The 26,529-nt window shown below is 41.1% G+C and overlaps 1 protein-coding gene across 1 annotated transcript; it reads right to left on the reverse strand.

The window, feature by feature from the left end:
- Positions 1-3,614: 3,614 nt before the first annotated feature.
- Positions 3,615-24,185, reverse strand: GPI (glucose-6-phosphate isomerase). Its single transcript, XM_088536505.1, has 18 exons — positions 24,058-24,185; positions 19,936-20,026; positions 19,120-19,188; positions 17,273-17,392; positions 15,113-15,196; positions 14,873-15,019; positions 13,005-13,076; positions 11,898-11,942; positions 10,984-11,037; positions 10,022-10,082; positions 8,330-8,373; positions 7,961-8,113; positions 7,458-7,587; positions 7,156-7,232; positions 5,690-5,818; positions 5,099-5,174; positions 4,949-5,015; positions 3,615-4,327 (listed from the first exon to the last, which is right to left on the reverse strand). The coding sequence occupies exons 1-18, from the start codon at positions 24,174-24,176 to the stop codon at positions 4,204-4,206; spliced, it is 1,662 nt and encodes a 553-aa protein (XP_088392631.1). The 5' UTR covers positions 24,177-24,185; the 3' UTR covers positions 3,615-4,203.
- Positions 24,186-26,529: the final 2,344 nt, after the last annotated feature.

Here is a 26,529-nt window from a genome sequence, read left to right on the forward strand (position 1 = left end):
CTTCACCCTCAAATCCATTCCCATTTCATAAAAACAAACAAACACACGACTAAGCAGAATACTTTTAAGAATGTGTAAATTTAAACACTACTATCACTATGTTCTTCTCAACAAAGTAAATGAACAAGGTAAATCATCTGCTTTATACTTGAATGATTTATATGGACTCATGGCTCAGCTGTTTAAGCCTTGAGACTGCGTAAGTGCTTTTTGCTCTCCCAAAACAGCAAGAGATTCGGTTCAAGCAGTCACGGTGGCCTCGAGGTTTTGCTCAGTGCATCCTCCTTTAACAGTCTGTGCTCAAGTCATTCAAATCATTATCGCTGCAGGAATGCTGTATTTCCTCCTGGAGCATTTGGAAATTAAAACAACCCCATCAGATCACTGGAAATTATGCCAAAGGGGATTACTTATTGACTATTCACACCAAATTCTCTTTAAACAAAAGAGCTGGAAGAAGCCTTCGCTGTAATCTTGTAAGCCTTTTTGGATCAAATTACAATGCAAACATATTCCTCCTTTAATCTCATACACACAGCCTATATTAAATACGTGTCCAGTGGGAATACAAGATGAATTTCTCATTATTTCCTTTAAGAACATTTTCCCTTTAGTTAACCGATCTCCTTCTCAAAACGTTTAAAAATGCATTCACAGATGAGTTTTGACTTTGAAAAACTGTTAAGATAAATGACCATTTCACAGTGCATTTTTATATACGTATAAAATCAGCAAGTTAGCTACTTACAGTGAGTGAGGCATCTGCATACTGTATTTTCCTCAGAGACCTTCCAGAAGCTCATGTCTTGTGGCTAACGCGCTGGGCTGAGGATCAGAAGACCTTGTCCCAGCTCATTCACGGTCCGACAAGTTTCTGCTAATTTTAGGCGTGTTACTTCCTTTCTAGGTACCTCTTATACAAAATGCATACAAGAGAGAGCCTCTCTCTCCTTTCTCATGCTTGCTGTTTTGCTGGAATTCTACTCTCTCCAGGACAAAGGCTGTTTCTATGTTTCTTAGTGTGGCAGGATCTAGTAGCTTTCATTTGCTCCTGTAACATAAATAATGATAATGCAGCTCACGGGGAAACCCGGCCATGCCTTAAAATGTCTCCTGAAGAGAAGTTCAGGACTAGCTTGGACTACAGTGCTACTTATGAACAAACCTCTGCCATTTTTGGTTTGTGTAGGAATTAGCTGGCTTTACATGGTACAGAAGAACTGAAATTTATCCATTGGAGCTCAAGCACCAGAATCATAGTCCATAAGTTCTTACGTATTTACTTCAAAGGGACATAGGTCAAGGTAGAAGAACAGCAATGCTAGGTGAGTCCCAGGGCTATCCAGGCCTACCCTTCATCTCAGTGTGGCCACAAGCGTACACCTGGAGAGGAGCCCTTGATCTTCATCTTTTGTCACTAAAACTGAGTTCCTGGATCCTCAGCGGTTCTTGTGCGTTTAGTTATCCTCCACAGATTTCTTGCCAGCACTTTGATCGGTTGCTTCAGCTCCTACCGACATCAGTGCCCATGAGAAACGACACAAGCACAGACAAGCCCCACAAGCCTCCTGCACAATGAACACACCAAGCTTTTGGGTTGCTTTCTGCCTGCCTTCAGCTCCCTCCATACAAAGTCCCCGAACTTGTGTAGACAGTGCTCCCTTCCGCTGACAACTTCCAGCCACGGCGCTGCCAGACCTTCCTCCTCCTCCTGCAGATGGCCCCGCCAGGGTTCAAGTCCCAGCCTGTCCATCGGCACTCCCATTCCTGCTCTGCCCGGGGCACCGTGCAGCGATCTGGGCGCCGACTGCCTGGGCAGCTTCACATCCAGTAGCTGCAAGCTCTCCTGTGGGAGAGGCTTCCACACAAGCACTTGTAAACGTGGAAGCAGGACGTTTATGAGCACATGGACTGCAACAGACACTTGTGCCCGTGTGGGCCACCCCCGCAACCACCCCACACCCCAGCCCCCCCGGCCAGCGGCCGCTCGTTCGTCCCCGGCAAGGAGAGCCTCTTGCTGCAGCACTGGGCTCTACAACTGCCACACGTGAGGCGACAGCAGCACCCACCGGCCTGCTCGGCTGCCCGCGACTGCCCCGCGGGAGCAGCTTCACGCAGGTGCGTGCAGGGAACTCTCCCCTAGCGACTCCACGGCGCAGGCGCGAGGCCCCGCGCCCCAACGGCCGCCCGCGCGCCCCGCCAGGAGCGCCAACGGCACCAACGGCCGCCCGCGCGCCGCGCTAACGGCACCAACGGCCGCCCGCGAGGCGGCCCCGCCCCCGGCCCCCGCGCCGCCAGGGGGCGCCCCGCAGCGGCCCCGGGCAGGCGATGGCGCAGCCGCCCGCCTGAGGGCAGGTCTGCGCTCTGGGGGATCATTACCGGCTGGAAGGCTCATCGTTAAAATGCCGCTGTTAACAAGGGAGTGGTGCGGTGTTTCTAGAAGGCTAAAATGCCAACAGGAGCCCAGAGCCTTCGAGAGCTTCCACCATTAACGGGGGAGGCTTTCATGGCAGCACTTAGGGAATACTACCCTTGACCCTTGCTCAGGAAGCATTTCATTACACTGAAACCCTGCTTGCCTTCTTTAAGAGAAGTAATAATAATAAAAAAGTTCTGCTTCTCAGTAGCAGCAATAGTACATGTTTATACTATTCATAAGGAAATGAGGCTTTTTTCCAGAAAGAATACCTAAAATCAATTTCAAAATACATACTCTTTTTTGAGAAGTGGCTAGGGTTTGTATTTTGCAAGGGACATGCAAGTTAAAGGTGAAACAAGAGCAGAGGCAAGGCCTGGGGTTAGCTCTTTGCCACCTAGCTCACAAGCAGCACCTACCCCTAATGAGGGCAAGAATTTAGTGCTTTAGGAACTTCTACATAGCTGAATGAAACAAAAATCTCGTCTTAAAATGTTATGTCTCCCTCTAGTGGGTTCGCTTGTGAGGAAAAGCACTCTATAAAGCTGATCAGAAAAATCTTCCATCTTAGCACTATACATCAATACTTAGGCTGACTTAACTCCTCCACACTTCCATGTTGTCAGGCATTCTTCCCCATAATACTGGATTCATTCCAAACACCAAGCATTCTGCCAGTGTGCCACACCACTACAGTGAAATTAAGCGGCAGCATAGTAAATATACATGCTGCAGATACTTAAATGCACAAGAGTGTCTTAATAGTACCCTTTGTCACAAGTTCATTGTATTAGAACTGGAGTTATGTTGTGATGCAAGTTGCATCACTTTTAACATAGAGAAAGTGTAATAAGGGTGTTAGGGAACACCATCCACAGCATGGGCATCAAGGGTTAACACCCTTATCATAAAGAAGGATACAGGATGGAAACAACTTGCTTACAAATATTGCTAAATTGCTCTCTATTCAAGTTTGTTATAAATATGATGCTGACAAGGAAGTTGAAAGTGTCTCAAACACACAAAGAAAATAAAGCATTTCTTCTGCAAGTAATGACAAGTTTCAGGTTCATGTAAGTTCCTGAAAACTGTTTGGGGAAAAAAAATCCTGCAGGAATCTACAGGAATTTTATTCCCTTTTTGGAGAGATATTTGTGTAGCTTCTCCACAGCTTATGAAGAAATCAATACACATCATCTGCCTCTATTCATAAACTTTACTTTTCACAGTACCACTGAAAAAATCTGTGTCTTTATCAAACACGTAATATCATGTGATCTGAACAATTTACAATGTGGGTTGATTCTTCTTTCAATACATTCCAGTTTTTCAGAATACCCTTGTAGCAGAACCAGTCCAAAAAGACAATGACATGCCAGAGAGAAGTTAGTTTACTTTGCTTCAAAGGATCTTGTACACAATCAGTGAGGGAAAAGTTATTAGGTCTGCACTTTAAAGTGAGTAACTTTTATTCCTCCATCATGTCTTTTATTTTCTAATATCAATATGTGATCATCTTTAAGAGAGCTGAGGAATAAGAAGTGAGGAACGTACCAGCTGCACTTTATGGATCAACAACCACAAAAATAGAAAGCAACTATACAAAACTCTGGGTTTCACAAAACTAGTTTTCATTTGCAACACTTGACGCAACAAGATTAACTGCAACAAGTGAAGAAGCTACTTCTGTAAAGTGCTATTTTTTGTTAAAAGTGGCTAAAAAAAAGCAGAACTACAACATAGATTTGAGTATTCGGTGGTTAGATTGTCGATGTCCTCCAAGTCTTTCAGGCTCTGTGTTTTTTGATGAAATTAATGAGCCCATTTGTTGAGCTATCATGAGATGTCACTGGAGCATCCGACTCCAGTTCGGGCTCAATTTTCTTGGCAAGTTGTTTTCCAAGTTCAACTCTGCATTTATAAAAGTCAGAAAACAAAAAACAAAAATAACAACATTAGTGTTAACAGCCTAAGATATTTATATTAACTACTAATGTTAAAAATAGGTGCTAGTAAAAAGCAACTTTACAGTGAACAGCCTGAATTCATGTTTTTTCTTTAGAATTTACTGGTACAGTTAACATTTATGTAATTTATTTAACTCAATGCCATTCAAGCTTGCTGCTGTTCATTGTTTAACATGACATCACTTGGTACATTGATTTATAGCATCAAATGAATAGATCAGAAGAGCTAAGCTTGAGGCCTGAAAGTTTTCCCCCCCTCTTTTTAAAGGCTACCTAGAAGTTACAGCCAGGGACAGAGTAAGAACATAGGAATATCCAAAAGCTGTGGGAAACCAGACTGACTACGCACTGCCTGCCTTTCCCCCCCCACTTCATACGTATTTTTTGGATTCCATTCTGGATTTTGATGTGCTGCAACTGTAGCTGTACTACTTATCAGCTGTACTACTAATCTTTTGGCTTTAATTATACAACCTATTATTTTTCATTGTCCTTGTTTTGCCTGAGAGTGTCCCAACTGGCGCCACAGTTCTAACTATACAAGAAATAGATCAAGATTACTTACCCCCACTGGTCATAGCTGTTAATATCCCAGACAACTCCTTGAACAAATATCTTATGCTCATACATGGCTACAAGCAGAAAGAAGATTTGTCAATAAACTTTATCAGAAAGCCTCAATAAGCACTCATGCTTAAGGAATCTATTTACTTACCAATGATGGCTCCCAGAATGAATGGGTTGAGTTTTGTAAACATAATGGAATTGGTTGGGCGATTTCCCTCAAAGACCTTTTGAAACAGAAGTATATTTTAATACAGCACTTTCAAAAACATCCATCAGAAGCATACGGTTGTATTTTTCTATAGCCCATGTTGTTATTAGCCTTTTCTATTTTTCATTAATAGAAACAATGCAATTTCAATTATAAAAACACAAAGACAATGTAGCAGTTATTACAAGCGCAACAGTAGAGTGTTATCTCCAAAAGCCAGTATGGTTAGTGTACGCTGTGGAAAGCGGTAGCAAAATACAAATCAATGTCCAAGGGGAAATGTTGAGTGAGCTCCACATTTATGAAGTGCCTTAACAGGCCTCTGGATCAGCACGCTCTTAACAGGCGTGCCAGACCCGGCGGAAGCCGCAATGTGACACTGGCTGGTGCCAAGACAGCGGCGGCTCACAGCCACAGGAGGGCACTGTCCCACTAGCCAAGGCCATCGGCCAGGCAGTCTATCAACGCTGCGCCCTCACCACAGCGTCTTCGTTACAGCAGCAAAACTGGCAAATGCCAGAGCCTGGTTACCTTGTGGGGAAGGAGCTTCTCCAGGGCCTCTCCGCTCAGCCCTGCCGCTTGCAGCTCCTTACGAGCCTCATCAGGAGTCTTTCCCTTCATCAGGGCCTCAGTCTGCGCAAGGAAGTTGGCCAGAAGGATCTAGGGGGCAGAGGGAGGGAGACAGAAAGCATTGACTCAAGTAACTATTCCTTTAGTTGGAGAAGTGGTATCTGGTGTTCAAAGCAAGAATGAGACCGTGTCTGGAGCAACAGTCTTATTTTCAACACTGTGGCTGTAAAACGCAGACTAGTCTTATCTTTGTAACACCCTCAATTGTTACATTAGGGTGCTGAGAGACTTGATTACTACTTTTATACCATGTGTCAAAAATGAACATAATTGCTGTAGGGAATCCTTTCCTGCTGACAGGAAAGCTTCCAGTGAAGACAAAGAAAACAGGATTTCACATGCTCCCTTCAACCACTGGTGTCTACACTTCTATTCCATGCCACATTACATGCATGGAGCACCAGCTGATTTTCCCCAAGGATTACTTAGGTTTTTTATGCCTCTTAGCCGGCTAACTTCAGCAGCAAACCACATACCAACCCCTACCAATAAGGACAAAACGTCTCCATTTCATGTTCCTTGCCTGATGTTAGTTTGCAATTTGTTCCGTGGTTGTCTTATCAGTTACAAAGACAACAGTTACAGTATCTACACACAGTTGAGTAATACATTCTCCCCCTCTTTAGCAAACTTCATCTTGGTGTTTACTTGACAGAAAAATGCTAATATGCAACTTAAGCAGAACTTAGAATATGAAACTATTATAAGAGTAAAGCTTAAGTGAGGAGGACATGCTTTTTCTGAAGTCTCAAATACATAGTAGAGCTGGGCACATTCCCACCTACAGAAATTAAAAGTTTTTTTTCCCTGCCCCATGACATGAGATTCACTGAAAATCCTTAATTTATATAATATTAACATATATATATATATATATATATATATATATATGTTAATGGAATCAACTGTCTAAGGAGGTCCATGCATAAATCTCACCTTAACCATGCTGGTAATTTCTTTAAGTTTTGCCCTAGAATTTCACTATTCACACAACAGCATCTTTGAAGCAGTCTTTAATCATCTGAGAATTTGCTTCTTACTCTTCAAGATTAGTTACACTTTCCTACACAGGATTTTCTTTCCAGATGTCCAATTGGCTTACTGAGGCTGGGAAGAGTTGAGCAACAGGCCACACTTAGTCTGCCTCAAGAATTCTGGCTACAGTCTCTCTAGGAACAAAAACACCTCTGGGTGTGCAATTACAGTCTACAGATCATTTCCAAGACAGTCTATTGTGAATGTTCACAGAGCCTGTAGGTACAGTTTCAAGGGGACATTTAGAAATCTGGCACACTGCACTACTGGATAAGCTTCAAAGCCTTCAGAAACAAGAAAGTATGGGTGCCCTAATAAAGAACACTTATTACCTTGTGATGCAAACCATTTCTTATTGGATGCTGGGTCTGGACTGGGATCAGAAAGTCACAGGGAATCATGCGAGTTCCTACAAGAAAAGTCTTGTTAGTTCTGCAATAGAATAGAACTTGAAAAATCGCAGAAAGTTTTCAAATCTCATTCTACTTTGAGTTACTGGAAATTTCTAGTATTGAAAGATGTAATGCTAGATAAAGCCTGACCTTTAAATCAGTGCCACTTCTGCCAGCTGTTGCAACTGTGTAGCCATTCAAAATTTAATTCCAAAACAAGCCATCCAGTAGTTTTAGTCTACCTTGGTGGATGAGTTGGTAAAACGCATGCTGTCCGTTAGTGCCAGGCTCTCCCCAAACAATAGGGCCAGTACTGTAGTCCACACGAGACCCTTTCTTGGTAATGTATTTGCCATTAGATTCCATGTCACCCTAAAAGGAGGAAAAGTATTTTTTGCTTTTAAAATAACTTTTTCTACTTGTTCCTGAATACCACACAGTATACCAGTACAAATTGCCATGCATGCTTGAGCTAACTGCTGCACATTTATAGAAGTTTCATAAATATCAATGATATAGTTACTTCACTTATGATTAAGACAAGTGAAGCCTGAAGAAATGTAAGTTCTCCATAAATTATTTGGGAAAATAAACTGTTAACTATTTTGGTACCAGTCTTTCTCAGATCCTTATTAAATGAATTTAAGTGACTGCAGCTTTAACCTAGAAGCATGCATTCAGGTTCTAGACAGAAGTCCATGCACACACTCACTTCTTAAAAACTTCCATTCTATCTGAGCCTTACCTGCTGGAAGTAGGCAGCAAAGCGGTGCATGTATTGGTCATAGGGCAGAAGGGCATGGGTCTCACATCCATAGCAGTTTATATACCAGATGCCCAGCATGGCCAAAAGAACAGGCATGTTCTTCTCCAGTGGAGCTTTGTGGAAGTGATTATCCTATTTTAACACAGAAAGAAAAGAAAACTTGCTTTTGATAAGGCAACTGTTGTCCCTCCCGAATTTTAAATCCGTTTTTATTACTGCTTTGATCCGGCAAGCGCTCTTCAAACACAATCCTTTTAGAAGCCATGAGATAGCAAGAGGATGCGATTTTTGGCTGGTTTCTGAACAATGCTGACAGGAATAAGTTTTAGACAGACATTGCACACTCACCATCCAGTGGGCTCCTGCAAGCAGGCTCTCAAAGTTGTCATAACCTATCAATGGAAAATGCTCGTTTTACTATTACAACTCATACTTGATTTCTCTGTAGTCCTAAAACAGTTTAGTTCTTATACATAAAAAGACTCTCATCCACTAAGTGAACTTAAAACTGCATTTCTACTTTTTGACTTCTCAGTGCACTCCATTTGCCCAATATATTTAGTTAAAAATAGAACGTGGACTTCAAGAGTTCAAGCCCAACTTCATGAAACAAACTTCAAAATCTTCATTCAGGCAAAAACTGCAACTAGGAGGAAAACGGAGGTCTCCAAACCAGGATGTGCACTAAAGACAACAGTTTTCAGCTAGCTGAAACACTGAGTTGCTTCAGTCACTCCAAACTCATTGGGAGAGACTTCCACAAACCTCGAGCAGAACTTATGCAGCACAGATACCTTGAACTATGAATATCTACAGAGAAACAAATATAGCAAGGTCTTTCGAGAAAGAAAACAAAAAATCCTTCTCCTAAAATCTCACACAATCTTGTTTGTCTTGTAATTAGTGTATTTAATCACCATTCATTTTCAGTAATGAGTACTTTAACTATCACCACCCTTCCTTGCAAACCCAGAAACCCTGTCTCTTATAGAGGAAAAAAAAGACAGCACAGTGTTGAAATGACTGACAACCACCTATTAATAAGCAGCAGAGACTGGCACACCAGCAAATCTGTCTGAAGGCAGAGATGACCAGCTTATTGCAGACAGAATATTACTCTCTGAAAAAAAGTTTGATTTACTTTTCACAGAGGGCTTTCCCCACACATCACAGCTTCTATTCACATCATTCAAAAAAACTACAGCCCATGTTTTGCTTTTAACTTCAGCCTAATATAACTAACTTTCAATTCCAAAATAAATGGTGTCACACTTTCAGATTTTAAATACCCAAAAGTAATGAGGGAACAAAGGCATATTGCTAAACAGCCTGATCACCAAGAAACAGCTAGTTGCTCTTAGAGCTGTAAGCTGAGAGCACAACATTCAGTGTATTCTCTACCTGTGCTTGAGATCTGCATCCGAGATCCCAATGAGGCCCCATAATGCAAGCAATGCAGCAAGCAGATGTGCAGCAAACTAAGAAGATCCTGTAAATTGATCCCAAATCAACTGCTGATACAGCTAGGGTGCCTATAGCATCATAGCCCAAGAAAACAAATACTGAGGGGAAAATAAAGGAAGGAATAGGAAACAGAGCTCTTAGTGCTACATAGTTCCTAGGCAGAATTGAAGACTTTGAATTTGATGCCTAGTGTATGTATATGCATGTGCACAAACTAGATGGATGACTATTTTTAAAAAAAGAAGTTTATGGGTGCCAGTTGCAAGGTCTAATTATTAAAAACGCTGATGTGTCCTTACATAAACCAGGCACTTTTGCTATGCAAGTGACTGAAGAAGTTTCATTAACTATTTGTACATGAGTTTTTTCCAAAACTGCACTCACAGTGCTAGCGTAGAAGCTATTTTACTGCAGATGGATGCTTGTGCAAAAACAAACTTCTCAGAAAAGAGGTTGGGTAAAATAACATCTCTGCCACCACTTGGAATCACAATCCAATACTGTTAACATGTTGCATGATTATACTACTAAAGCAAACAAATTAACTCGGCTTTGGTATATCACAAGAATACCTACCAATATGCAGAGCAATGGAGAGACCAATGGCTGACCACAGAGAATAGCGGCCACCAACCCACTGAAAACAAGAGATTGATTTACACAGGTGAAAGGTAAAGCTTCAAATTTGAACTAACTCAAACTGTTAGGAAATAAAAGCATGTTTTCTGAACCATTTCTATAGCAACAATATTTTTATTGGCAATAAATCACTCTACTGTATATGACATGTATATTACAATAGCACCCTAATTATTGATTTTGAGGATTATTCAAGTTATCCAGCTGTTCTGGAGGCTTTGATTTATACTGTTTGTTGGAGCAGTTACCTTAATAATTAATCCAGCTCACTCAAGAGCTGATTTACACACTGATTTACTGATCAATCAAAATAAAGTCTTCTTCATCATTACCTAGAGAGAAGTAATGTTCTATATCATTTCTAAACAGTAGCTTTAAAGACTTGTTTGTTAGGCACATGCTCATGAGATACGAACCAAACTGTTTCTGAATATTTAGGTATATAATAAACACCAAGATTAAGAGCACTATACCTTGAAGTATCTACTATGAAATATCATATTAGACTCCTGTTATTCTGATGTCTGACCTTTACAGACCTGGATTATATACAGTAGACCCCAACAGTCAAATGTCACAGCTTATAATAACTACTTACACCAACAGCAATAAGCTAAGACTTCTATCTCCTGTTACCCAGCAGCTGATTATACAGCCAAGTACATGGAAGGCTCCTCTTCAGACCTTTGACAGCAGAATTTTAATGGAATGGCCAAGAGGCAAGACTTTGTTCTGCTTGCCTGACATGTTTGCAGTTTGCCTTTAGACATGATTCTTCAAAATAGACATTACAGCTACTAATTTTTAGTTCTTTTTGGCACTGACATCTATTTAAGATTTTCTAAAGCAAATTATCCTAACAGTTGATATCTACCACACAACTTTAAATATTTACTTACATCCCAAAACTCAAACATGTTCTCTGGGTCAATTCCAAAGTCTTTAACTTTAGGCTAGAGTGAAAAAAGAAGTGGGTAAGAAGATCATAAGTAAAGCCAAAGTTCTTAAAAACCTTAATATATAGCAAATAAAAAGTTTCAGGTGGGGTACTCATTTAACATACAACTTCCTAATCATATCCTTCAGCTCAAAATTACATAGTACCCATCCAAAAATACAGTATACATTTTTCCACAGATTAGTCTAACATTGTTCAGCAGCATCACAATGGAAAATTCAATACAATTTCGTAAATTGACCAGAAAGTGTGCAAGTGGCAAAACACATTTAGGAGTTAAACTGACATTCATTTTACATTAAGAGCCAAAAGTAAGGAAAGAATTTTTATAACAAGGACCTCACCTTAAAGCTTCAATTATTGTAGAATCTAATTGCTACAACTTCCTACCCATTTTGTACAAATACAATCAACACACAAGGGTACGTGACACTATTGACATGCAACAAATTATCCACACAAGCTACTTGCTCCACCTTCAGCATATATCTGAAGAGTTCTAAGATAGTATTACTTGCTTACAGAATGATCACCTTCACAAGCACACTTAAATAGCAAGAGGTACCCTTCACTAATAACAACACAGTATCTCAATCTTGACTCCAGATTTATAAAGCTCTACAAAAAAAAAAAAAGTAGAAATCTATAATGGAGCTACCAGGCTTGCTAGAGATCATGACTTCGGAAGTGTTTCAAATTATTTTCAGTATACGCATTATTTCAAGAAGAAAGCTACTTCTTGGTATTCAGATAATCTGCCTCAAAGGACATGCTTCCTTAGTGGATTCTAAAATAATGCCATCTTAGAAGTAAGTACGGAGAGGGGAAGAGTTTATATAAAATTGTTATACTTACTCCATTGGTAGACAAGGCAACAAAATGCTTGGCCACAGCAGAAGGCTGAATAAAACAAACCAGGCTGTTAGATCTAGAACACTCATAATTTTTCATTTCTGGTCATAAAGCTGATTTGCTACCATTTACATTTAAAAAAAAAAAAAAACACTGTTGACTATCATCAGTTATTTTCACGCTTACCAACTTGCTTTTTCACATTCACTCTAAGATTTGACAGCATGCCTGTCTAAAGACAGGATTCTGATACTATTCTTAAGGCTTCCTTCTGGAAGCATTCACTACTTAAAACAGTGTGCTACCCTAAGATATGTTATCAGCCTGCAACACCACTAACACTTTGGAGCAGACCAAGTTTGTTGTACACATGCTACACTCCTGGCTAGGGTCAAAAGTCAGGACTACAGAATACCCATTTCTTCATACTGATAAATCTCAAGCTACAGATTTAAACTTTGGTCTTTGGGGAATCGAGAGCTGTTTGCAACAGTAGTGCAAGGGAGAATTTCAAAGCCCAGTTTTTAAATCTAATACAACTATCCTGATTGGAAGAGGTTAAAATGTGTCTTTACCTAAGCAGTCAATATCTGCTCTTTTCCATTTTGTGTTAGAAGTGTGTGGGAATGAGCCAAATACAAGGTTTCTATTCACAGCACAGACATTTGCCATAGAAATGTTGGTATATCATGTAAACAATAGCTTTGTTTCCAGCTCTGAAATATTTGCCAAGAATTTGAAGCTGATACCTTGAATACATCATATTCTTGGATTTCCATGTCAGTGGTCTCACATTTGCACTCAATTATTAGCCACCTCTAAGGCAGACGCTACAACACAGTACTTTAAAAGGAGGATTTGGGAGAACAACCCATGACAACTATCCATAACAAAATCCTTCCATGGTTTTATCAGTTAGATCACAGTATGCTGTCACTTTAATCACTGTGCACTGATGGGCTGTGTACAGAATTTGCTGAGCTATATAACTTCATGCTCAGGCAGCTACTGGCGCTGCTCCAAAGCATGCTTACAAAGAGCAGGAAGAGGCTGTCCACAGAAAGTTATTACATTTTGTTATGTAATCTAACATGGTTATATTAGACTTACATCTTTAGCAGCGTGTAGGAACCACTCTTTGGCTGTTTCTGCATTGGTGATAGTTTCTTGGGTGGTGAAAGTCTGCAAATCAGAGAACAAGGCATTATGCAAAACTCTATGTTGATGTTAGATGTTGAAAATTTAAGACAAATTTTGTCTGCTAAAGTATCAACTAGAATTGTTCCAGCTAAACAGAAAAGAACAGATATTATAATAAAGAGCTGCTGCCAGATTCCTGGAAAAATAAGTTCATCAAGACTATAAAGACTAATCTTTCTAGGCTTACCTTAATTTTAAACTAGCATTTATCTGTAGTTGCAATAACTATGCATTTCCTAACTTCCTCTCTTCCTTCCCTCCCACAAACTGATATGCAAAACCTTGAGATAAAAAAAAATATTTAATATTTCATTAATTTTTAATTCTCAATTATAAAGGAAATAATTGAGCATGAAAACAGAATAGTCTAGTTGGATTGTCCTCTCATTATTTACTTCCTGGTTTTGCACATTTGAACACTCATTTTTGCTGAGAATTTTGCCATAACTTTATTTTGCTGACTAGAGAAAATATCTTCCTGCTTCATCAAGTGTGCAAAGAAGGTCAGTCATGCAGTTCTGTTAAGATCATCTGCAACCATTCTGATTTACTCAACCATCAAAATTCAGCTTTAGGGGTGAACATCATATTCATCCTACTCCCATCCATCTCCAGAATTCTTTCATTATGAAACAGAGGCCTGTTATGGAACACAAAAAAATACTATTCATCTTCTTCCAAATATACCAAATTATCTAACTACAGTTTGATCAATGGAAATTGAAGTGTCACTCTTGCAATTTGGCAATATTTTGAGCTTTTGAACCGTGAAGCTTGAACTCAACTATTCACAAACTGACACTAATGGTCGCTTTCAAAATTTCCTTCTTATTCTATAAGTTGATGGGCTACAGTACTGCCAAGATGAAATAATGAGCAGTACGATAGAGCATCGCCAGCATTATACATGTTCATTTGTTGCAGATGGTCTTTAGCAGAACGGCTCTACTGTGCTTTAGAAATGAAGGGAACCCAAGTTACATAATTATGAGGTTTGTCTTCTCCAGATTCCTCTGATAAGGCAGAAGCCAGTATTCCTCAAAAAGAGATAGCAGCTGGCAATTATGTTTATCAAGCAAATAACTCACAGCTTAGATTAAAAAAAATGAAGGTACGAAGTCTGTACTCAGAAATAAATATTGTCTTAAAATACCAGCAGAATATCTTTGCCCATTTGCAAATAGAGTCTTAGCATTTATAGTTATCTAGAAACTCAGTATTTAAGTACCCTGGGGCAGAAAGGGAGCAAGGGGTGCAGAAATAACCTACTTAATTACTGCCCTAACCAGAGTGAAGATGAATTCATTTATGAGCAAAGTATAAGCCATTAAAGCAAACCTGTGTTTGCAGTAACATTACACTGAATAAGTTAGCACTGTATTTCACAAGATGCAAGATAAAGGATCACAAATAACCCTGAGGAAAGGCTTAAAGAACTATATAGCATTCCAGATTTCACAGAGGAAAATATAGTAAAAGAGAAACTTGTGAATAGAACTTAAACCTGTACTGTCTGAGAACACACCCAAGACAACAGAAAACTGATGATGTATATTGCTCATTTAAGCCATTTTCAGTGATTGATTTCTCAATACCTAAACCTTTTGCAGTAGTGGCCCGTAAACCTGTGTTGCAAGTTTAGGCTGCATCACAACCTCTCTGCATAGGAATAGTCCACACTAGAAGCTGCTGATACAGATCTTCCTGCAGAAGAATCTCTATTCTGACTTAATCCTTTGCAGTTTAATTTGCACACCGGCACTTATATTTAGACATACCTTCGACGCAATGATGAAGAGCGTAGTTTCAGGATGAAGCTCAGCCAGAGTTTTGGCTATGTGAGTCCCATCGATGTTGGATACAAACCAAACACGAGGGCCTCCCTTGGAATATGGTTTCAGGGCTTCAGTTACCATCAGAGGGCCCTGGAGACAAGCAACATAATTAGGTTTTAACATTTTCATGGCAGCAGTAGGCATACTTGTAAGATGTGAAAGACATGGAAATTAGGAGCTTACCAAATCAGAGCCACCAATGCCAACATTGACCACATCGGTTATTGCCTTTCCAGTGTAGCCTTTCCATTCACCGCTACGGACTCTCTAGGGCAAAAAAAAAAACTGCTGTAAATATTTCAGTTATGCTAAATTCACAATGATTCTACCCCTCAAAATAGGTTGTGTTTACAGGCACTGTTGCAAAGATTTTCCTAAGCAGACTTTTAAATAAACCTATACTTAAAGATACCTTCCGAACTATGCATTTGATCAAGTAACAAAAAATGCTCAGTAAGTGCTAGAAATTGAACGCACATCTTTGAAAGAACAAACTGCAATATCAAACTAGCCTTCTTTCTGCGCACTGCTACAGCATTTACAATGGACAGGAGTATTACAGGTGAGAGAAATCTATCTGAAAACGAAGAAAAAAAAAACTCTTATGAAGAAATGTTGGAACCTGAAGTTTTCTTTAGGTATCTCTAGCTAGAAGCAACTTTGCTAGTTAACTGAAAAACTTTAAGAGAGGAATGAGACCATGGTTATATAGCTTCTGTGCAAACCATACACAAACTTCCTATTGCCCATGTTTTGTGTTAAAATACTCATTTTGGGCTCTCCTTCAAAAGGTATAACATATTTCTACTGTGTTCTCAATTTTTTAACAGTTACTGAAAGATCTGAAACAAAATTACATAAAATATCAAAATGTTGTACTAAAGTTGGTTCAACATGTGCAACCTATGTGCTAAACATATTCCAGTCACAAAATGAGACTAGCCAAGTATCAGTCTATACCATACACACCTGTTCCCCAAATCTAAAGCCATTTCTTTTCTGCAAAAGATTAATAAATTCATTATGCTGATAGTTGCTCTCCCTCCTGAGAGATCCGCTTTAAGCTAAAGCTTCCCCCTCCATCTCCCCAAAACGAAGAGTGGGCACCAGTGCATTACAGTAGATCAAGTTGTTACAGTTTTAAAGTCCCATCTGCCTCTAACTTTAACGGAGAATTGACTAAGTGTCTTTGTATTGTATTTTCTAGAAAAGATTGGAAGTGTTCGGTGTGATTTTAATTCTGCAGAGAAGCTAGAGCTGCACAGAACGCAATATTTAAGTTCTGATGACTGAAGCAGTCTTATCTAGGAAAAACTTCCCATTTTTCACTACCAAAATTTTGATCTTTCTTATGAAGAGAAACTCTAGGGAGGAAAAAATATTCCATTTCTGTGGCCATTCAACTCTTACTGTCCAAAGAAACTGCCAAGTTCAGAAAGAGTTATTGTCAATTATTGTGGTTTTGGCACTTACCCACTGGGAACTGGACATAATTCAGACTCCTTTTGTATAGGTTAACAGTCTTGAATTGGTGGTAACTGTGGCCACTGCCATCTGGATAAGATCCATAATAACAACCAAGCAAAACCAATCCTCACAGCCATGTTTAAAGTGCATTTGAACTGTTTGAGGAGCTTTTACTTTGTCACGCATATAAACTTGACTTCTTTCTAGAGCATCCTATGTACAAAACAATTGGTTTCCAGCTCTCCCATGATATACTTCTCAACTCATCTCTCAGATTTCTACATTTTGAACAACAAAGCAGAAAGCAACTACTGATATTTAGGGAGATTAGTAGAGTGCTATATTTAATTAGGAAACAAAAAGTTTCCATATTGCTACAACTGAAAATAGAATTGAATCATAGAGGAGGTATCTAAAATTTTTAGAGATCTTCTGTCTTTAAGAAAATCATAATAAAACTGCATGTAAGCTGGGAGTATCTAACTCTCATCTCATACAATTTTAAGAGGCAGTTTCTACTTGGTAGATTCAAGTGGTTGAAAAGTCAGCAACAGAAAGCAACATATGAATGACACTACTTTTAATTATTTACAATGTTTTTGAAGCTTCTGAAGTAAATGCAAGATTACTGCTAAGCAAGAAAAATTTAGAGAGCCTGTTAAAGAAAGTGGCCAGGAAATGACAGCAAGGGAAGTAAATCACACTCAGAACAGCCTACAAATCCCATGCTTGAACCAAAACAGTTATATGCATATTTATTTCTACCAGTTACTCTCCCTTCATTCAGTCTACAAACAGTGCTTCACAATATACATGTAATAGAGCCTAAATGGATACAGGAGAAATAGAGAAAAGTACACTGGTGATACTTCATACCTGGCAGAAGTGTTTCATTTTGTCCAACACCTTGTTTACTTCTGGAACAACATCTTTCCCATCTACGTGTATCGGCACATTAGAGCGATTTCTCAGAGCAATATGAAGCACAGCTCGATTCTGAAACAAGAGGAAGAAATAGGGAAGATGTTAATGGAGCTAGTTCAGCATTACATTTAGGTGTCTCATCCAAAAGGCAATACAACCTTCAAGAAAATTAAAAATTGTTGAGATTCAATCAGTAGATATCCATGTGCACATACACCCCCCTCCAACCACCTGATCACCCTCTCACTTGACAGAGCCAAAGAAGGCCTACTAAAGCATATAACATACTAAGAAAGCAAACAGTTTATTACAATTAATTTGAATAGAAAGTTCAAAATCTTTCGAAAACCACTAAAGGTTTGAAGTTCAGAATTCAGTAATATTCAAACCCAGTCTTTTCAGGACATTTCACGTATACAGGAGGAAAAATATCTATCCTACAAATGAGGACTGATTAAATGAACTGAAACAAGCAGCCAAAGGAAGTTATTTTCCCTGGCATTTTCTCAATAGTATAGCCCATTTCACGCTGAAAGAAGTAAACTTGTATTTAATAATCTCACATGGACATGACAGTCATATAATTATGGGTAGTACATGAAATATTACTAAGATACTTGCATACTGGGTATGTAGGCTGTAGTTGCATTATGTGAGAAAATTTCTCCTGTTAGGGTGCCTTTTTCATATTCCCTAGAAATACACAAGTCAAAACCTCCAGATCCAGTCTACAGTTTGCAGCCTAAACACCCATTTTGGAGTTTATGATTTTAATCAAGAATGAAGGAATTACTGTTAATACTAATGAAGATATTAAACAATTTGTCTGTTCTCGTTGTTACTTGCTACAATGAGCAGCATTGTGAGACAAAGACAGCAGAACCAATACGAACTGCCAAATTACAATTTAAATACCAAATGCTCATTCAAAATCATTGAGTCTGTAGTTACTGACTTGGAATACGCAAAAGCTCTTTCAGTTGCCAATTCTGATGCACCCACCTAAGCCTGGAGCGAACAGAAGCAATTCTTTGTGTCGCCAAGCCAGAAAATGGCATTTCAAAGAGAGGTATGCACAAGTAAGTATATACTGTTTACTATCTGAACTAGAGGAAGCTTTGTCTTTGCCGTGATAAAGTGTCACATTTTAACTGATATCCACTGTTATAAATCAAAATATATTTGAGTGGGAAATGAAAACGGGATCCATAATCAGTGGTCAAATATAGGTTTACCTTGTAATAAATGGACTACGCTGTATCCCACTGCAAGTTTGAACTCACCAGGGATGAGCACCTGGCACTCTCACGCTCGGCTGCACTATAAAGAATTTCCACATATGTACACAGCAGGCATTCCCCGCCTGCAGCACCAAATACAGACAAGCCTTAAATATTTAAGGCAAATAGCTTAAAAAAAATGTTCTAAATCAGAACAAGAGTAGTAGACAAGTCATTTCTTGCCATTAAGCAGCTTCCTTCTGTTTCACTGTACTCCTTTTTTTGTTAAACTGTTATGAGACTTTAAAAACAGGATGCTGTCAAACGATTTCACATTATCCACAAATTCACAGAGAAGATTCAATAGCTCTATTGACAGAGATTTTTCTTCTATCTTCTTCGCAAAGCTGTAAAGATTTCTCATCTAATTAATGAAGTACATACTAACATCGGTTTCATCATTTCAGAGATTAGAGCAGTTTCCCCCTCCTCCACCCTAAGACTCATCTCTTGAAGAGGCATGAATATCCGTAATATTCATACAACTGAAAGGAAAACCACAGACAGAAATAGCTTTACCTCAGTGAAGTTGATCTTCTCTCCGCTGAACATTCGTTCTCGGGCACTCTCCACACCCCTTGACTTCGCCTAAGAAATGTAAAAATAGATTGCTCTCTTAAAAATAGTAAGAGGTCAGCATGCACTACAAAGGTCTGGCTACACTGAAGATGGTGAACACTTACTGCATAAAAACAGTATGCACATCAAAAAATTAGATGAATTGACACACTTAACATCTACATTAAAAATATTCTATTACAACAGGTATTTTTAATCAGCTGTTTATTCACTTAACAGGTTACATAGTAACATGTGCTAATTGCTATAGATGCAGTGAATCCAATTTTAATTAGTGTTTCACCTTCTAGACTACGACAGAACTCATTAATGATTCTACCTACCAGCTTGGAATCCCCCTGCTACAAAAAAATAAGGAAAGTAACTTTGCTCCTGCTGATGTTTGCCAACGTTTCCCCTTTTTTATAATCTGTGTGTTATCCAGGCTTAGCCTTTAGCTGAACCACATAGTTGACAAAGGGCTGTAAATAGTGACACCACCCTAAATTGAGGTTAACACAGATTTCTTCCTTGAATCGTAGCCGACCAATGAATATCAAAGCTAAGACAACAGGGTAATGAAATAACCCTGTTACCTGCAGATATAGAAGACACTGGCTTTTCTTGCTATTTCATATGAAACCCTATCTTGTTTTATTGCAGACCTCATAACAGACCCATATGCCAGCTGCTCCTTGACCTGAAAAAGTCTCTCTTTTCCTAAATATCTTTCCGAAGATATTTGGTGTATTAAAATTCAGTATTTTAAAGAATTACCAGTTCAATCAGCATTTTCATTACTTCTTCTGTAACAAGATTCTTTGAGTAGTCCAGTAAGATATCGCCATGATCAGTATTCAGAGTCAAGCTGTCAAAAGAAGCAGATTGTTTAATGGTGCATTCCTGAAGAGAGATTGTTTTAAGACAATGACAACTGCTATGCATATTATGGAATAATCTGAAACCCAGCTATCCTGTGCTAGTAACAATAATCTGAGGGACGGATTTCCCCAATTTTAATGTAGTGATTTACTAGGTAGGTAATGCCATTTTAACAAAGACTACAATTTTCAACCAGTTAAAATGCAGTACCTGTTTTCTGCTTGTGAAAAATTCAAATACAGCAAAGCATTTTATTTTAACGCACAGTGGGATAATAATATTTTGTTTCCATTGAGCCATAATTACTTTCCATTTATACACAAGTGAAATACCATTCTTTGCTGCTAAAAAAACTAAATACATACAATCCAACTAAAATATATATTTAGTCCAAATTGAGGAACTAAAATCCAAAAGTTAATCAGTAAGCCTTCTACAAAAGAAGAGTGCCTATGCCTTAATCTGCGCTATTTTCTCTTAACACACTAAAGTCACAGGAAAATGTATGTGTATCAGTTTAATGTGCATCCACATTGTTCATCGCTCTTGCTTTTTTCTTTCCCAACACCTAGGCTCAAAGAATTCACTGCTATTTTACTGCTCACCTGTGTCAGGAGCCTTGCAAAGCAAAAACATGGCATAATCACATTTCCAAACTGATTTAATACAACAAAACAGGCAAGATGGCAGAAAGGAATGCAAAAATGGGTAATCAGCAAGGCCTAGATATTTTGATGGCTTCATTAACTAGATTAAAAAAAAAAAAACACAGAATAAGATATCCCTTTTCTACTTCTAAAATGGGAGAGAGAGTCAATAAGAAAAGGTGCCTTCAAGCACAACATTGGGAAGAACATTTTATTCATAGGGGACAGAGAAGATGTGGTAAGAGCAGATGGGCTGGGGGAAACCAAGATCAAGACTTAATTAATTACTCTTCAATAGGTGGTAAACAGCAACAGTGAAACTCCAACCATCCGATGTAATAGAGCCAAGTGAAGGACTGCACCTTTCCCCTGAGAAAAATCACGCTTAAAAAAATCATGCTACAGTTTAATGAAAAAAACTGTCTTTCTTCTACTGCATAAATGTGCAATCCTTAAAATCTTTATCGCATGCTTACTAGAAATGCACACATGCTTCAACAATCTGCTGTTTTCCTTATATGAAAGGAAAGCACCCTGACATAACTTAAAAAATAAAGTATCTCAGTAAAAATTCAAACTGCTGATTTGAAGAAAGTGAAGACAGCTGCAGGATGGCACCCATCCCTCCACCCCTTTCTCATGCAAAAACAAAAGATCTGCACATACTAGGGAATACAACAGATCTAGCTTCTCACATCTGTGGCAACCTACAGACATGCAGTGCAAAAACCCGCGTATTAAACCCTTGCACAGGCATTTCCACCCTGGTGCCATCCCTGGCGCCTCCCTAGATCCAAGGCATTCTGCTACACCGCCCCTTCTGCAATGCGGCATCTAGTGGTAGCATTACCCAGGTGGGATAAGAGACTCGTCACGTAAGCCACATCCATATTTTAAGGGATGCGGTTCCTTCCAGTAAATTCATCTGTATCTCACAATGAATTTATCACTCACCTAGAGAAAGTATAAAGCAGCTGTGTGCATATGGGACTCACTGATTGCATAGGGGTATATTTGTTTTGGTTTTTTTTCTACCCCCTTTGATTGGAGCCTTCTGATCCTTCAAGAACTATATCCAGTTTTGAAAAGTCATTGCATAAAGCGCTCTCTACACAGCTGCCCTCGAGGATCACGCACAGCCCTGCGGAAGGGGGCAAACACAGACAGGATGCACCAGGCACCCGGCTGGAATTATCAGTACCAGTCTGCTATAATCAGCATCAGCTATTTGCATCAGGAGTACCTAGTCAGCATCCAGGTATCTACCATCTGCTGAGTTCTGTAGCACAGCTGTCAGCTCTAATCTCAAAATAATGATAGAGCTTTACTAGTGAAAAATTCATGGATATTGTTCTTGACAAAGCATGTACTTGGGGTCAAAAAACATCAAAAGGAGGACCTTAAAGTGTTGAATAGACTCCAAATTGGGCAAGGAAGGGGATACACGTTTCATGGAATGGAGTGGGGGGGAAAGAAGGGAAGGAACTGAGATCCATACTCTGTAGAGCACCATTAGGCTCTTAGAGCCTCAGAGTAACCTTAAGTAGGTAATGTTGAGGTTAGAAACCTATTCACATCACTCCCAAAACTTCTACAGCACAGAAGATGAGCACTTTTACACAGGAGACTATCAGGAACTGACTGAAGATTAAAGATGAGTTTTGCTCAAGGAGGTATAAACTGCAGAGCACCTTGTGGCCAGACCTCCAGATTGCCTATGCTTTCAACAGATATTGGCCACCTTCATCTCGCAGATCCAACTTGTAAAGTGATAACTAGTGAGAAGCTGCCAGTTTTCCAACTTCATTTTGATATAAGATCACAAGGCCATATGAAATAGCTTGGTAAACAGTGTTTCATAACAAAATCAGAAACAATTCTAGAAAATTCTCAGTATGGATAAGATGTGCAACAAGTACTTGAAATAATTATTGCCAAATATTTCTCCTTGGTTATTTTTATTCATTGACAGTGTAGTAGTCCCTCATTCCCACTCCCCCACCTCCACAAAGAAGTGTATTACACACTGGGAGTAGAAAGTAAATACAGGCAGAGATTGCAGAAAATATTTTAGTGTTAAAGTGGTTGGGACAATAAAATAACAACCCCAACATTTAAGATTCAGTGTTATCCCCAATGAAATACCTACTTAAAACATTAAGGAAGGAATCTTATAAGAAATCTCTCCATTATATCTCTAAATTTACTTAGATAGTCTGCTTTTGCCTTCCTTCATTGCGTAGACATTATCAAACTCAATATTTTAGCATGTACTGGAGATAAGGGAAACTTACAAACAGAATGTGCTTTTCCTACTAGGAAAGAGCTAGTAGGTTTACATAACAGAATGGTAATAAGCCCCTTTAACAGTAACACAAGCCCTGCAGTGAGCCAGAAGTCAATACTCCCAGAAGTATTTAAAAAGCTTTCCATCAAAGCACATGGTATTTTACCTCTTGTATACTGTTATGCAGACGCTTCATGTACAGAATTTCATTATAAGTTAAGAAGAACCTAGGCAGTTCTAAGTGAGAGAATAGCCATTTTACCCAGGGCACTGCTGGAAAGATTGACGAGCACAAAATGACAGAAGAGTTTTTATTTCAACACCCAAGAACATCAAGCCCTTGCGGGTGCAGTACCCAGGCAAATTTTAAAATTCAATGCAGTGATTAATCTACTCAAGTTTCAGACTGCTTTAATTAAAATAAAAAAATATAAAATAAAATGGGATTTTGAGCCCCTGTGAGCGTGTGGGTGATCTCCAGCACGCAGAGCACATGAACCCTGCTTCGCGGAAGCGCAGGGAACGTTATCCCGCTGCTTCCCGCTTGCTCCGCGGCAGCAGATGCCGCAACACGCGGCCTGCAGCAGGAGCACGAGCGGCGGCGCGGGGCCGGGCCGCCCCCGCCACCTCCAGCCGCCGCGCCGCAGGGACCCCCGGCCGCTCCGCCGCCGCTCGCGGGGATCGCGCTTATCGGGCGCCTGTCGTGACTAAGCAGGCGGCCGCGCGGCGAGGACCCACAATGCCCCTGCGCGGGCGGCCGCGGCCGCTGTGCTTCCCGGCACGTACCCGCCGCCGCGGCAAGGAGGAGTCAAGGACGGCCGCGCTCGGGGGCCGCCGGCCGGGCAGCCCCGGCGGCAGCCACCGCCCCGCGGGCTGCAGCCGCCCGCTGCAGCCGCCTCCGCCCCGCACGGTGCGGGAGCGGGGCGCCTGGCTCCGCCAGCGGGGCCTGGCCGCCCGCAGCCCCCGCTCGGGGAGGCCCAGCCGCCGCCTCCGCCCCGGGAGCGGGAAGCGCCGCGGGCCCGGTGTGCGGAAGCGCCCCGCGAGCTGCCGCGCCGCACACAGGAGGCGGCTGCGGGGCCTCACCTGAACTTGTGGAAACGCTCCTTGTCGCTCTCGAAGAGGTGCCGCAGGACGAGCTGCGGCGCGTGGGCCTTGTGCCACTCGGCCAGCTTCTTGAAGTGGGGGTCGCTGGAGAGCGGCATGGTGGCGGCGGGGCGAGCAGCGGCTGCGGTGCCAGGCGGGCGGCGGCCGGGCGGCACCGCCGCCTTTATAGCGGCGGGACCGGCCCCTGCGCGCCCCGCGCCGCCCCCTGCGGCAGCCCCGCCCCGCGCGGCGCCCCGTCGCGGCGGCGACGCCGCCAGGTCGCTCCGAGCTCCTCGGAGCCCCGTGTGGCTGCGCGGACCCGCCAGGCCCGGGGCGGCCGCGGAGGCGGCGGGACCCCATGGCGCAGCCGAGGCCCCTCCGGCCGCCCTGGCCCAACCGCGGTGCCATCGTGTTGCTGCCGGCTCCGCGGCTCCGTTAATTGACCCGGTTAAAAATAATCGCTCTTCCCTCTCCCTGGGGTTATTTTTAACGCTGGCCATTCCCACAGCGCGGTCGTGCACGGAGCTGTCACTGAGGAGAGCAGAAGGCGGCGGGGACTGTGTCCTCGCCACTGCATCCCCAAGGGATGCACTGATCAGCCGGCAGTCTCCACAGAGGGGCCATCCTGAATCCCATCCCGAAACACCATCCCGAAACCTGTGCTGGACATGGGCACGCCAAGAAGGGGCGCGCTGCCCTCGCTGGCATTTCCTGCCGGCTGCTCCAGGCAGCCCTCGCACGGCACCGTGGACGCTCCACTTCACTTGGAAAGCCTGAGGCTGCCCAGGCTGTTACATAAGGAGCTTACAAGTCTAAGCGGCGGCGGCCGGGGGCTGGCTGCCCGGGCCCGCGCCGCCGTCCACGCCTCGGCTTGAAGACAGGCCAGGGCAGGCAGGCAACGAGCGCTCAGTTCTGCAGGAGAGAGAAAAAAACAGCAGTTCTGAGCATAAAGCAGCACGTTGTTCAAACATGGGCATATAAAACTGTATGTCAAATTCTGAGGATGGTACTCTGTGGCTTAAGGTAATAAATCCTAGTGAAGTCATATTTTAAGCACCTAAACCCCTCTATGGATCTGGGCCTAAGTTGGAGTCACAGAGCAGGAACTCAACTCAAATCGCTCAAATCACAGCCCAAGTCTTCAGGGACAAAATTAATGTGTTTCCAGGCTGCAAAACCAAGCACATTTTTAACTGATCCTTGATTATATTAATGCACATGTTATCTCAATTATAACTATAATAAACTTTGCCTAAAAAGGCCTTCCTCACCTCACAGTGCACTTGCTTGTTTCTAAGGTTTGGTTCTTCAGACTAAAAACAATCATTTTAACACGCCAAAGACTTTTTCTTCATCCTAATAAAGTTCACATCTTTATAAATTTCCACTTTTTTGTAGCTTTGCAGGACACTTTCATTCCTGCCTATCATCATGTTGGGCAATTTCTACGCAGCAAAGTTCCTTCCCTCCTACTGCCTGAGCCTACCTGACCATCCATCAGTGATTGTGGTTCCCTTTGTATCTTTGCATAAGGAAGATGAAAAGTAAAAACTGGACTATGAAGGCGATTGCACTAATAAGCACTAAGAAGTCACTCAGGTCATCATGTGCACTGCCCAATAAACTTTCTCTATCTCCCTTCCTTTTCAGCATCTTGTGGATAAAAGCTCAATAATGCTGGACTTCCGTTCATAGTAAGCCTACAAGCCAGGATGTGAAGTACTTTGGCCTAATAAGTATCTTCCATTAGTCACAGGAGGAGAACAAATACCCTTTAAAACCGTTGACTTTACTGATAGCATTTGATACAGTCAGTCATGAAATGCTCCTGACTCGCCTGCCTGATTTTCTTTAATGGGGGCAAACAGTTTCATTAATATGGTCTCGCCACATCCCTAGCAAATCCAGCGTGCCTCATGGACACTCTTTCTCAGTTTCTCTTCTCCTCTCAACAGCTGCTATCCTGCTTTCAGTCTTCTCAGAACACTGATTAGTTTCAAACTCAAGGTCTGACTGAAGGTCACTTCATACTCACTTCTCTTGCAGATTGTCCCAGCTATCATGTTGTTTTCTCTAAATAGTGACTAGTGATCATGTCCCAATTTAGTGTCTTTAGCGTTTGCTGCAGTTCGCATAGTGTAAATTCTGTCTGCTTTCTTTTGTAATACTTTATCCTACGATTTTGAAATATTCTCTGCTATTTCATAAGCCTTTCTATTTTGTAACTAACTGTCATTCATATTTCCTTTTCTTGTACCTCCTTCTCTGGTGCCAATACTTGCTGACCTCCTGTCCTTTTCTCTAACATATACAGGCTAGATTCCTTAGAGATTTCCTTTCGTACACCGACTATGCAAATTTTATGACACAAGAAATGGCCTGATCAAGGTCCTCATTTTATCTTCAAAGCCTACAGGATACTGTTTGTAGCTGTTGCCAGTGTTGCTTCTCTGCCCATAAGTTGTGCAACAG

The sequence above is a fragment of the Tinamus guttatus genome, unplaced genomic scaffold, assembly GCF_059628265.1.
Source record: "Tinamus guttatus ecotype Peru unplaced genomic scaffold, ASM5962826v1 Tinamus_guttatus_pri_ptg000674l, whole genome shotgun sequence".
Taxonomy (NCBI): Eukaryota; Metazoa; Chordata; class Aves; order Tinamiformes; family Tinamidae; genus Tinamus; species Tinamus guttatus.

Coding starts and splice junctions, on each gene's coding strand:
- GPI (XM_088536505.1), bottom strand. CDS start 24,176: ATGCCGCTCTCCAGCGACCCCCACTTCAAGAAGCTGGCCGAGTGGCAC. Junction 17,393..19,119: donor AGAAGATCAACTTCACTGAG/GTAAAGCTATTT, acceptor CTCTTGTTTCAG/AATCGAGCTGTGCTTCATAT. Junction 4,328..4,948: donor AACAGCTATGACCAGTGGGG/GTAAGTAATCTT, acceptor TTATAAATGCAG/AGTTGAACTTGGAAAACAAC.